The sequence below is a fragment of the Schistocerca nitens genome, chromosome 1 (genome assembly GCF_023898315.1).
Source record: "Schistocerca nitens isolate TAMUIC-IGC-003100 chromosome 1, iqSchNite1.1, whole genome shotgun sequence".
NCBI classification, from domain to species: domain Eukaryota; kingdom Metazoa; phylum Arthropoda; class Insecta; order Orthoptera; family Acrididae; genus Schistocerca; species Schistocerca nitens.
Window position 1 is genome coordinate 700,126,229 of NC_064614.1, and position 14,640 is coordinate 700,140,868.

Below are 14,640 nucleotides of genomic sequence, written 5' to 3' on the forward strand. Positions count from 1 at the left end.
AAAAGGTTTTGGACTTCATATCAAATCGAGAGTTTTATGTGACCCTTGGCCCACAAGTGTGTCGCCTGAGGTTTCTCATGTACCTTTACCAACATTTGTTAAGGCTGAAAACCAAACAAAAGCTGCTATTTTCCCTGTAATGTTTAAATGCAGCGAAAACAAGATTCACTCGAAAATACAAAACAGATTTTTGTCCGAATTTTCATAGCCAAACTAAGTATGGGATATGAACAAACAGTGACGCCTACTCTTACAAAAAAGTATTATTACTTCCAAATAATTAGAATAACTAAGAAAAACTGAATTTGTGATAAAATTACACAACGGATTTTTATCCGACTTTTCGTAACGAAATGAAGAGTGTAAAATAGACAAATAGGCTATGAAACTGATCAGCGTGAGGTCTAATTTTGTAAAAAAAATTGGAGAATAAAAAATCTTAAGAAAAATGTGGTTAAATGTTTTGTGAAATCATATGTCTTAGTTACGAAATGAAACAGATGAGACGGACGTTTGATGCTCCTGTGACTGATGCTCGATACCTTGTACAGCAAACAAGGTGCTAATTTAGAATTTAAAGTTCAATGTTTAACATAGAATTTTTAACAATAGTATCTCAAGTCATAAAATATTTTACCGCTTAACATCACATAATCCACCAGACAAATACTTTCTTATACTCTTTAAAATTCAACACTGAACTTCAAATTCTCAGTAGGCGTGCCACTTGCCGTGCGTGATTTTGAGCTTAAAGGAGCGTCAAATTTTTAATCGGTTTTGTTTCTTACTTTTACACATATCATTCCACAATTCATTTGAGCATTTTTTTCAATACTTTCATTATCGTCTAGTCATCTTTCTTTATTCGAACCAGTTTTCGGGTATTTGGAGCATCGTCAGCAAATAATGGACCAGTGTCCACAATAGATATTAGTGTTTAGGGTACCAAAAGGTAGAAACACAGATACTATCACACACGCTCAGAATCTTTGCTCATGACATGAAAAACGTCGACTCAAGCGCCGATGATTCTTGTTATGCACCAAACACGTTAAATAACAGTGTTAAATTATACTTTACTATACGGATACGATAACAAACAAGACTAAAGCTACAGCTTGTATGTATATTACACTTAGGTTATAAGGAAAAACAAAGTAAGAAATAATGGCAATTGTATTGGAGTACAAGTTTGTGCAAAAGACTGTGATCATTCGGACTGAGAACAGGGAGTGTGCTATAGGTTAGTTGGATTATGCGAAAATTAACACTGGAGATGAACTAAGCTGATCATTTAGTATTACATTCATACAGTTTGTATATTTTAGTATTCTGTGTTTTCGTTATGTATTGTGTTCCGTACTATCCGTTTTAAATTGTATTTTGACACCGTAATTTATCATGTTTCTCGATCAGACGTTTCTCATCCAAAACCATGCCATGGACAAACATTCTATATCTGTTGATAATATTTTTGTTTCTAATGTTTAGATTCATACCAGTGAGCTCAATACTAAAGTCCAGAGATTTCTCAAAAGCGTCTCTGCATAGAAAATCGTGACGTGTTTGGAGGGTCCGCAATATTGGCGAGGGGCATTCAGAGTTATTACAGCTTGTGCTTGTGACTTTTGACTGATTCTTTCAATGAACCGCAAACCAAACCTAGACAGCGTCACGTAGTATCGATAAACACTAATTTCATTTCTCCTTTGTAGTAGAATGATTTGACAGCTTTCGCCGACCTGTCACGGCAGCTGTGATGTATTGCGTCATGGTTTGGCTTCATAGAATAGTCTTTCCTCTTTAGTGTTGAGCTCATTGTTTTGTTAACATCAGACTCACTTTTGGACGCCAGTCAGATATTTCCTGAGTAGTGCAATAAGCCGACAACCGATACAAAATAAATAATAAAGAATAAAAATGCAACTAAGAAACCTATAAGTAATATTTTCTACTGTGCAAGACTGCATACTACACATGGATATTTCGTTCGACGTTTAAGCTACCGGAGACTCACATTGTTTACTGTTAATGAAACCCTACTACACTATCACTACAAATAGCGAAAACTGACACAAGAAACTATCTATGATATCAGAGGCAAAAATATCTCAGTACTTATGAGTACACAGTATCCGAGATAACTGGGAATGTATGGTCACGCTCCAGCAATGACTGTGGTAAGTAATATAGTCCGAGTTAGCGCAAATACACAATTGCCTGGGAAAAAGAAAGTGAAGCATCCATAAGAGGTAAAAGGAAATAAAGAAAAATTTCGGGTTGAGAGGGTACGTTATGTTATTTCAATGATTACAATATTGAGTCAAATTTACAAAGAACTTGACAGTATGAGCCCACTTATCAATATGCAACTGTATCCGGTGTGGCCGAGCGGTTGTAGACGCTTCAGTCTGGTACCGCGCCACCGCTACGGTCGCAGGTTCGAATCCTGCCTCGGGCATTGATGTGTGTGTTGTCCTTACGTTAGTTAGGTTTTTGTAGTTCTAAGTTCTAGGGGACTGATGACCTCAGATGTTAAGTCTCGTAGTGTTTAAAGCCATTTTTGCAACTGTATCCCATTTGCCCAGGACACATGCACGGATTCCGTTGGGGACGGTGTCCAAAGCGCCTCTGTCATCTTCCGAAGCAAAGTGACCCAGAGCATTCGAAACTGCTTCTTGATATCCTGAATACTTCCACTTGAACGGAGTTAACGTCCATTCTGGTCCCACACGTGTCCTATCGGGGACATACCTGGCGATCTTGCTGAACACAGAAGTACAACATTCCGCAGACAGTTCATAGAGGCAGGTGTCATGCATAGACAAGCACTGGCCTTTTGAAAAATGGCACCAAGATTCGATCGCACGTGAAGAAATATTTGAGGAAGCAGTACCTATCGTGATGTGACGTCGTGCCGTGAGATTTCCATAAATGACGGCCACTCGTGGTCAGAAGTCGTACGAAATGGCTCACCACACGACGACACCAGAAGTAACACCGCTGTGCCTCTCCAAAACATTGAAGAACGGGACACGTCGCTAGGTCGTTGCCATAGTCGCCGACGATGGTCAAGAAACCCTGATTCATCGCTGAGCACAGTTCGATGCCTTTCATCGTCAGTACATATTTCCTGGTCACGAAACCACACTAAAAGCAACCGTCTTTATTGTGGTATTAATGGCAGCTTACTCATCGGACGGTAATTCCCTTCTCCAGCTGCTGGTAGTGTCCGAGCAATTGTGCGGGACGAAACAGAATATTGCAGGGAGTCAGTGACTTATTCTCGGACTGCAAGCGATGTGCCTGGTGCTCAATATAGCAGTCCTCTTTTTTAATGGTCTTACGTAGTTGCCGGCCGCGGTGGCCGTGCGGTTCTAGGCGCTGCAGTCCGGAAACGCGGGACTGCTACGATCGCAGGTTCGAATCCTGCCTCGGGCATGGATGTGTGTGATGTCCTTAGGTTAGTTAGGTTTAAGTAGTTCTAAGTTCTAGGAGTCTGATGACCTAAGATGTTAAGTCCCATAGTGCTCAGAGCCATTTGAACCATCTTACGTGGTCGATCGGAACGTTAACGTTGAGGATGCCTGCTCTAACGTTCCCATACAGTCCAACATCGAGCCAGTGACACATGCGAATGATCCAAAACGGTGGATATTACACGATTTGATCTGTTGGCTAAATGGAGACCAACAATAAGGCCTTTTCAAAATCTGACAGTTCCTGATAACGCTGCCTCATTCGAGCGCGTGCCATCTTAGTCTCCCTCACAGTAATCATTCAACATCAATTCATGCCCCGTACTTACCACTTCAGGTCATCCAACTACATCAAACATGAACAACATTAATGGATTCTGGTGGCTGTTCTACATATCACGGAGAGTTTCTGCTGTAATCAACTATATAACCGCCGACACTGTGTACATGTATGAAGTTACAATGACATCCAGTCATCTCTTCTGGGTGCTTCACTGTTTTTGACAGAAAGTATATATATATATATATATATATATATATATATATATATATATATATATATATATATATATATATATAGTGTATGGCAAGCGTCACATTCACTTATTCATTTGGAATGAATGAAAACTGAGAAACTTACGGCTTCACTACCCATTCTTAGGATGAAACTTGTTTTTCCCTGATTTTTTTTCCTTGTCTTTACTCATTTTCGATTCCATGCTACCAAGACGTCTTCCTTCCATGCGTGCATCAGCCCCACGACCTTTCGTTTCAATAAAGCGGGACGGTGTTACAGCAAAATCTCTTCAAGAGAAGACATTAAAAATGGTGTGAACGTAACAGACAGTACTGTTATTGTCGCGTTAGTGTCGGTAAAAGTGAAACGTGCAGCTAAAAGTGATTCGAATTGATAAAATTACATGGCATACAAAGGCGTGGCTTAAATGCATACCTTCACGAGTGTGCAGTTCCCCGTGTTGCCTATCGCTATCGCTGAAGGCGTGAACTTTGGATTACAGGAAATCCATAGCGCAAAAATGTATACCCACGAAGAAAATTACTGTTGATTATATATTAATTGCCTTTTTCAGAACTATTACACATCATGAATCCTGTTTACATAGCAAAAATATTTCGCAGATTTTAGATAAAGCAAGACTGGATAGTCCAGAATTGCAGTCTGTGTAATGCTTCCCTGTACAAAATTTGACAGAAAAATTAGACGGATTAATTAGTCAAAGTCAAAACAACAACTAGTGACTAATTGGTTCCGAATATTATTATTAATTAATTAGTCGAATCATTTGCTAATCATTTGTGTCAACTTGCAACTGACACTGTTAAAATTAATGAGCAGTGGAAATCCCAAATCTCTCATTTGTCACGGGAAACCAAAAGCAATGTACATCTCTTTCTACATTAACTAAGAACGAGTACTGCTACCAAAGAATCACAGTGCTCAGTTTATCGCTACGTAAAACAACGAGGCAGATTATAAAATAAACAATTTATTAAGAATGTTCTATGCATCATTCCAAAGACTGATTACTTGTATGTGTCAAGAAGCAACTTTTTGTTTAAAGTGCCATTAATACGAAGGCACTACGTTTTATTTGTGATAATACAAGTTCAGAAATACAGCAGTAATGTTTGAAATAGTGAACTGTACTAAAAAAAATTATTTCTCATATCTTCTTAAGTTCTTGCAAGAGAATAAAAAATTAGACCCGAGGAGAATTTCTCTAAATATTGAATTTGTTTCTCACAGAACACCAATCTTGGTATCAGACGTTGTAAACTTTACCATATAACCCGGTTGTGATGTTAAGGAACAAATGGCAACATCATCAACAGATCTTTCTGTTTGCACCTAATAAAAACGGCTAGTCTTTCAGAAGAAATACGGATATGGTCTTCCTATTTTGAATAAATTGACGTTTTTCAATTATTCTGTTTCAGAATAAGAATTTTCGGTATCTACGCAAGGTGGGTGACTATGGAACACTTTCATCATACTGAATTTGCAGATATTACCCGCCTACATTACCAACAATGTTTTAGCAGCATCTTTAAAGTCAAGGAAGTCAGTTGTATGCACTAGCACTGCTTGGAATGGCTTCATGCCTTTAACTGACTCAAAAATTTAGTGTAAATCTTGCAGAACAAATGCCTTGTTTAGCTCTCTTCGTTTCTTGGTAACTGCAAAATTTCTGTCGCAGTTTTAAAAGCTGTGCCCATTCATCAAAAACTTGTGTGTTACCTCTTCAAACCATCCCAGGTTTATCACAAACATCATCAAAACCAGAATGGACGCGACTTTTACACCTGGCACGTGGAAGTCCAGAGGTGATCACTACTTGGCAAAAAGTCCATGTGGCAGCTACGAATATCTGAAACATTTTCTCCGAGAATTGGCCCTTGTAACATTTCTAGGGACATGCAACACAATATCGAGACCACAATAGAACTGAAAAAACTTTTTGTGAAAAAATTGCACTTGGGATGTTTGACATTTCCACTCTTTAAAGATTTTTTTTTAAGAAAACAGTTGAGGTTGGTCTCATGACAATACGTCATCTGTCATCGTAACTGTAAAAAAGTACGGGCTGTTGTATGTGCACGTATGTAAACCATTCACCCTCATAAAATCGTATAGCTCTTTTGATACCAAAACCTTTGCAGATCGAATTTTCTCATTTTGAGGAGACAGAAGGGGCGACCGTTTTTACTTGCTAAAAACATTCAAAAACCACTATTGCATATATAGTGCTTTATTTAAAACAACCGGTTTCGACAGACTGTGTTCATCTTATGTTGGACCTCACGCCAAGTTGTCATGTGGATAAATAATAGCATATTACGAGAGGTTTGTTATAACTAAAATTTTTAAAAACAGAAAACATCTTTTTCAAACGGCTATGACCTTATATGTACAACTCACAGATGACTGTTACGTCACAAAAATACAATACAACCTTACACTCCGTTTAAAGTAGATTTTCAATGTTTAGAGTATGTCCAAGTTATACAAACTGATGAGCTCCTGTGCAGTGTGTTTTGGTGACGTGGTCTAGGGGTAGCGTCTTTGATTCATAATCAAAACGTCTTCGGTCCCGGGTTCGATCCCCGCCACTGCCTAAATTTTGATAAATAATCGGCATTGGCGGCCGAAGACTTCCGGCATAAGAAGTCAGCCTCATTCTGCCAACGGCCTTGTCAAAGAGGGCGGAGGAGCAGATAGAGGTTCAGGGCACTCTCTTGTCCTAGGGGTGGGAAATTGCCCCTAAAGGCGGAAGAATCAGCAATGATCAACGACATGAGGATGCAGAAGGCAATGGAAACCACTGCATTAAAGACACGTAACGTGTATCCACAGGACATGTGGCCTATAATTGAAGAAGTGTCATGATGATCTCTCCATTGGCAAAAGATTCCGGAATAGTCCCCCATTCGGATCTTCGGGAGGGGACTGCCAAGGGGGAGGTTACCATGAGAAAAAGATTGAATAATCAACGAACGGATAACGTTCTACGAGTCGGGGCGTGGAATGTCAGAAGCTTGAACGTGGTAGGGAAACTAGAAAATCTGAAAAGGGAAATGCAAAGGCTCAATCTAGATATAGTAGGGGTCAGTGAAGTGAAGTGGAAGGAAGACAAGGATTTCTGGTCAGATGCGTATCGGGTAATATCAACAGCAGCAGAAAATGGTATAACAGGTGTAGGATTCGTTATGAATAGGAAGGTAGGGCAGAGGGTGTGTTACTGTGAACAGTTCAGTGACCGGGTTGTTCTAATCAGAATCGACAGCAGACCAACACCGACAACGATAGTTCAGGCATACATGCCGACGTCGCAAGCTGAAGATGAACAGATAGAGAAAGTGTATGAGGATATTGAAAGGGTAATGCAGTATGTAAAGGGGGACGAAAATCTAATAGTCATGGGCGACTGGAATGCAGTTGTGGGGGAAGGAGTAGAAGAAAAGGTTACAGGAGAATATGGGCTTGGGACAAAGAATGAAAGAGGAGAAAGACTAATTGAGTTCTGTAACAAGTTTCAGCTAGTAATAGCTAATACCCTGTTCAAGAATCACAAGAGGAGGAGGCATACTTGGAAAAGGCCGGGAGATACGGGAAGATTTCAATTAGATTACATCATGGTCAGACAGAGAATCCGAAATCAGATACTGGATTGTAAGGCGTACCCAGGAGCAGATATAGACTCAGATCACAATATAGTAGTGATGAAGAGTAGGCTGAAGTTCAAGACATTAGTCAGGCAGAATCAATACGCAAAGAAGTGGGATACGGAAGTACTAAGGAATGACGAGATACGTTTGAAGTTCTCTAACGCTATAGATACAGCAATAAGGAATAGCGCAGTAGGCAGTACAGTTGAAGAGGAATGGACATCTCTAACAAGGGCCATCACAGAAGTTGGGAAGGAAAACATAGGTACAAAGAAGGTAGCTGCGAAGAAACCATGGGTAACAGAAGAAATACTTCAGTTGATTGATGAAAGGAGGAATTACAAACATGTTCCGTGAAAATCAGGAATACAGAAATACAAGTCGCTGAGGAATGAAATAAATAGGAAGTGCAGGAAAGCTAAGACGAAATGGCTGCAGGAAAAATGTGAAGACATTGAAAAAGATATGATTGTCGGAAGGACAGACTCAGCATACAGGAAAGTCAAAACAACCTTTTGTGACATTAAAAGCAACGGTGGTAACATTAAGAGTGCAACGAGAATTCCACTGTTAAATGCAGAGGAGAGAGCAGATAGGTGGACAAAATACATTGAAAGCCTCTATGAGGGTGAAGATTTGTCTGATGTGATAGAAGAAGAAACAGGAGTCGATTTAGAAGAGATAGGGGACCCAGCATTAGAATCGGAATTTAAAAGAGCTTTGGAGGACTTACGGTCAAATAAGGCAGAAGGGGTAGATAATATTCCATCAGAATTTCTAAAATCATTGGGGGAAGTGGCAACAAAAGGACTATTCACGTTGGTGTGTAGAATATATGAGTCTGGCGATATACCATCTGACTTTCGGAAAAGCATCATCCACACAATTCCGAAGACTGCAAGAGGTGACAAGTGCGAGAATTATCGCACAATCAGCTTAACAGCTCATGCATCGAAGCTGCTTACAAGAATAATATACAGAAGAATGGAAATGAAAATTGAGAATGCGCTAGGTGACGATCAGTTTGGCTTTAGGAAAAGTAAAGGGACGAGAGAGGCAATTCTGACGTTACGGCTAATAATGGAAGCAAGGCTAAAGAAAAATCAAGACACTTTCATAGGATTTGTCGACCTGGAAAAAGCGTTCGACAATATAAAATGATGCAAGCTGTTCGAGATTCTGAAAAAGATAGGGGTAAGCTATAGGGAGAGACGGGTCATATACAATATGTACAACAACCAAGAGGGAATAATAAGAGTGGACGATCAAGAACGAAGTGCTCGTATTGAGAAGGGTGTAAGACAAGGCTGTAGCCTTTCGCCCCTACTCTTCAATCTGTACATCGAGGAAGCAATGATGGAAATAAAAGAAAGGTTCAGGAGTGGAATTAAAATACAAGGTGAAAGGATATCAATGATACGATTCGCTGATGACATTGCTATCCTGAGTGAAAGTGAAGAAGAATTAAATGGTCTGCTGAACGGAATAAACAGTCTAATGAGTACACAGTATGGTTTGAGAGTAAATCGGAGAAAGACGAAGGTAATGAGAAGTAGTAGAAATGAGAACAGTGAGAAACTTAACATCAGGATTGATGGTCACGAAGTCAATGAAGTTAAGGAATTCTGCTACCTAGGCAGTAAAATAACCAATGACGGACGGAGCAAGGAGGACATCAAAAGCAGACTCGCTATGACAAAAAGGCATTTCTGGCCAAGAGAAGTCTACTAATATCAAATACCGGCCTTAATTTGAGGAAGAAATTTCTGAGGATGTACGTCTGGAGTACAGCATTGTATGGTAGTGAAACATGGACTGTGGGAAAACCGGAAGAGAAGAGAATCGAAGCATTTGAGATGTGGTGCTATAGACGAATGTTGAAAATTAGGTTGACTGATAAGGTGAGGAATGAGGAGGTTCTACGCAGAATCGGAGAGGAAAGGAATATGTGGAAAACACTGATAAGGAGAAGGGACAGGATGATAGGACATCTGGTAAGACATGAGGGAATGACTTCCATGGTACTAGAGGGAGCTGTAGAGAGCAAAAACTGTAGAGGAAGACAGAGATTGGAATACGTCAAGCAAATAATTGAGGACGTAGGTTGCAAGTGCTACTCTGAGATGAAGAGTGAATTCGTGGCGGGCCGCATCAAACCAGTCAGTAGACTGACGACAAAAAAAAAAAAAATAATAATAATAATAATAATAATACAAAAGGAGAGGATCTACAGTTGAAGGAATCCCACAAAGTAGCGGAAGCAGATTCGCGTAAACAGTTTAACAATTCTTAATATGGAAATGAGGAATGCTTGTACAAAGCTGTACGTCTGTATTCGTACAGAACTGTGTGACAATGAAGACTGGACCACGGGAAATTAGGAGAAAGACAAAGCCGAAATATTTTAAATATTCTTTTGGCGATGGACGTTAGGAAATAAGTGGACAGATACACAGTGACATTATCACATATTGGGAAGAGCATGCGTGGGAACACGTCTAAAGAACAAGAATGAATATTTCACTCTATGGCGGAATATGAGCTGTTTTGATATTTCCAGGATAATTCCTACAGTGTGCAGAAGCGAACATTCGCCGACTGAACTATCCCAACAATATTTACGAACCGTCGTCACAGCTTAGCATCTGCCAGTACTTCACTCCTACCTTCCAAAGTTCACAGAAATTCTCCTGCGTACACTGTGGAAGTAGACTCCATGGAGAAAGAGTATTGCGGACCACTCTCTCAATCACAGCCTAGTGGTAATGTTACTTATAATCCGTCTTGATTGTAATTTTTTTTATTCATATGACCGGTTTTGGTCAAACCAGTAGTCTGATGACAAAAAAAAAAAAAACAATCAACTGACAGCGGTATATATAGACATGGCCATATATATATAGACATGGCCATTTGCAAAAGGTGCTTCATGTTTTTAAACATTTTAGTTATGACAAACCTTTTCTCTATAATGTGCTGTTTTCTATACACATGTCTACTAGGTCCCACTTAAAATGTGCACGTTTCATAACAAAAAGATTTTTTAAGACCTGAAGATGACAACAAAACCTATCGAAACCAGTTGTCTTAAATAAAGAAAATTTTATGCGGTCTTGGTTCTTGAATGTTTTTACCTTGCAGTTAGTTGCGCTCGTCAAAATTTGCGCCAAATGTTGCTATCTTCATTCATGTTGAAGATACAGTCCTGTGAAATCGGACGAATCAGTTATTTCAGGATAGGAAGTATGGGCGCTCACCTGGAAGGCGGCGTGCACCGTCTTGATGCGGTTGTGCTTGAGCACGAGCCGCTGGATGGCGGGGTTGAGCGTGATGGGGATGACGTCCAGGTTGGTCTCGATGCAGGTGACGACGAGCGTCTTGTCGTCGCAGCTGCAGCCCACGGGGCAGAAGTCGGGCGAGCGCGCCGCCCCCGCCGCCCCCAGGCACGCGAGCAGCGCCAGCAGCGCCGCCGCGGCCGCCGCCAGCGCAGACACGCAGCCTCCGCCTCCGACGCCGCCACCGCTTCCGCTCCCGCGACCGCCACGCCGCGCACACATCTGCAACAGCGGGAGCATACCGCTCAGCAAGTGGATGTGCCGGTTCGGCCGCCAACGCACCTGTTTAAATCTAGAGAAAATAGGAGTAATTCGCTGAATTACAGACCCGTATCACTAGCGTCGATTTCAGTGGGACAGTGGAACATACACTGCTCTCGAACATTATGAATCATCTCGAAGAAAACGATTAATTGGCACATAGCCAACACTGATTCGTGAATCATTATTCCCGTTGAACACAGGTAGCTGTTTATTCTCACGAAGTAATGAGTGCTATCGACAGGCGACGTCAAATTAATTCCATATTTTCAGATTTCCAGAAGGCTTTTGACACCGTTCCTGACAAGCGACTTCTAATTAAGTTGAGTGCTATAGCCCACCTTCTTAGCTAGGTTGTAACGTGGTTGCCCCCTGTGCAGCGGGCGCGGGTTCGATTCCCAGCCGGGTTGGAGATTTTCTCCGCTCGTGGACTGAGTGTTGTCTTATCATCATTTCATCCTCATCACCGGCACGCAAGTCGCCCAATGTGGCGTCGATTGAAATAAGACTTGCATTTGCCGGCCGAACTTGCCCGGATAGGGGCTCCCGGCCAACAATACCAAACGCTCATCTCTATTTTTCTTTGCTTGCTATGGAATATCGTCTCAGTTGTGTGACTGGATTCGTGGTATCCTGTCAGAAAAGTCACAGTTCGTAACAGTTGACGGAAACTCGGCGAGTAAAATAGAAGTAATACCCGGCGTTCTCGAACGAAGTGTTATAGCCCTCTGTTGTTCCTGATCTACATAATTGGATTAGGAGACAATCTGAGCACCCCTCTTAGATTATTTGCAAATGATTCTGTCATTTACCGTCATCAGAAGATGAAAACGAATTGAAAAATGATTTAGACAAGATACCAGTATGGTGCAAAAAGTGTCAATTGACTTTTAAATGCTGGCTGCGGTGGCCAAGCGGTTCTAGGCGCTTCATTCCGGAAGCGCGCGACTGCTACGGTCGCAGGTTCGTATCCTGCCTCGGGCATGGATGTGTGTGATGTCCTTAGGTTAGTCAGGTTTAAGTAGTTCTAAGTTCAAGGGGACGCATGACCTCAGATGTTAAGTCCCATAGTGCTCAGAGCCATTTTAACCATTTGACTCTAAATAGGAAGAACCTTAAAGTCACCCATGCGATGCAGTTAACTGTTATGTAGACAATCATCTGTGATGGAGATGTAGATAAGCGTCATGAATTCTAATATTCATTAGTTATACCAGTTCCTACTTACTACAGTGCGAACCCGAATTCCATTGACCAATTTTCTGAGGCTTTTCACGGATATTTAATGAGTATTTTGTGTAAATAATCTCCAGTGGCTTTTTGCAAAGCAGCAGCATTTCGTTTGATTCCTTATCCCCTTGTGTGTTTGTATTCGTACTGCGCTGGAAATACACTGACGAGCCGAAACATTATGACCAGCGCTCTTCGTGAGACTGGACGCCGCCTGGTGGGGTTGCGGTCACGTGACGGGCTAAGCAAAGTACATTAGCAAAGCAGGTACCGTACGTGGACTCATTCTAGCAACGATGCGGACCATAAATGCGCACACTGACAACGTAGGTGGCTTCGAAAAAGTGCAGATTGTCACGGGCTAGCGCCTAGCAACGACCATCTCAGAAATGGGGAAGCTGGTCGGCTGTTTGCGTGCTTCCTACAGTACATCCTAGTAAGATTAGATTTTGATAAAAACATAGTGTCCGAAAAACGAATCTACTCTTTCCTTGATCGCAGTCCATCATCTGTTATTGCCCATTTATCTATGTTAAACAATGCAATGGACATAGTCCCGGTGCCTTTTAGAGCAGAAATATTCGAAGTCCCTTATCGCTTACATATGCGTTCAAGTGTACATAGCACCTACAAAAAGAAGCACTAACTTAAGCGACACAACATTAATTCTCGTCTTATCAATAGTCAATACTGGAACCAGGGAACCACTAAACAGGATTTTATCAAGGTCTAGGATGTACAAAGAGGCCACAGATATTGAAAGCACAAAAACAACTCTGTCAGAAAAGAATAAGCCTGAAATTACGCGAAGTGGGAGCCTTAATGCTAAATAAAGCTAACAGCACCTAATCTTCTGCAATACAAGTTCTCTGACACAAGTCGGCGAGAATCTGCGATCTCCGTCAGCGGTCTGACGACGTCACGACACTATCGCTGCGCAGATACGTATATTTATACGTATGCTTAGCTTGTTTAAATTTGAAATTACTATCTGAGACTTTACAGCCTCTAATTATGTCTCCAGCATTACGGGACGAAACGTTAGGATGTCTTAAAGCACGGGTAAATGGTCGCAAAACAAAAATCACTAAGGTTGTTAGAAGAGACTCTAGTCTGTAAAGTGGAACAAGTAATGAAGCAAATAATACGCAGTCTGTGGTGGTTTATCTCCATATTAATAAGCAGTGAAAGGGATGTGCAACCCCCCATTGTGACATGAAGATGCAAGTTGTGGTAAAGGCAGGGAGCCACAGAGCTATAATCGAAATGGGTTCCTTGTAGTGGTACGCCGACATGTTTCGTTTTGCAAACAGTGATAAACAGGAAAGTCTTGATCACGTCCTTTATTTGCCTCAGACAGGCTGAGTCTCAGTACTCTGCAATTTAAGCACAAAAACGAACAATGACAGCATCCAACAGCTCAATACAATCACTTGACGAAAAATTTTGAATACATTAGCTGAAATAAAATTGAGTGTTAATCGATAAACCGGCTAGTAGCGGGTCCTCGTTGTACATACAGCTCACATATTCAAAAAACTGTAGTTAAAACTGTGCATAGAAGAAGGCGCATGGAAACTATATTAAGAACTCGTTCCCATTAAACTATCTGTAAATAAGGCCACATAGGCACAACTTAAACTGGAATAAATATGGAAATCCCCGAAAGGAATAACAGCTATGGCCATGTTCAAAAACATATAGCTTTTCCAGGAGGACTAATGAAAAATCTGTAAAAAACCTAAATGGATGTGAATCTAATTACCGAACCCATCCGTCCACTGCTCAGTAGCTTTCCTCACTTTATAACTTTCTAACACTTAAAAGCTCTAAAGGCAGCGCAGGGTCGTCTGGTTCCACGGCCAGTGGCTGATGTAATCTAGTTGTCCTGAAGAGAACAGCTGAAAATACGGTCGAAACGTCGGTTGCGTGCCGGCCGGAGTGGCCTAGCGGTTCTAGGCGCTACAATCTGGAACCGCGCGACCGCTACGGTCGCAGGTTCGACTCCTGCCTCGGGCATGATGTGTGTGATGTCCTTAGGTTAGTTAAGTTTAAGTAGTTCTAAGATGGCTCTGAGCACTATGGGACTTAACATCTATGGTCATCAGTCCCCTAGAACTTAGAACTACTTAAACCTAACTAACCTA

General features: G+C 41.2%; 1 protein-coding gene across 1 annotated transcript in view; it reads right to left on the reverse strand.

The window, feature by feature from the left end:
- LOC126195534 (protein slit-like) overlaps positions 1–14,640 on the reverse strand; it is a 124,886-nt gene that overhangs the window by 70,166 nt on the left and 40,080 nt on the right. The window contains exon 3 of the mRNA XM_049934195.1: positions 10,925–11,136. Within this exon, the coding sequence (XP_049790152.1) occupies positions 10,925–11,136 (212 nt within the window). The remainder of the gene's footprint in view (positions 1–10,924; positions 11,137–14,640) is intronic.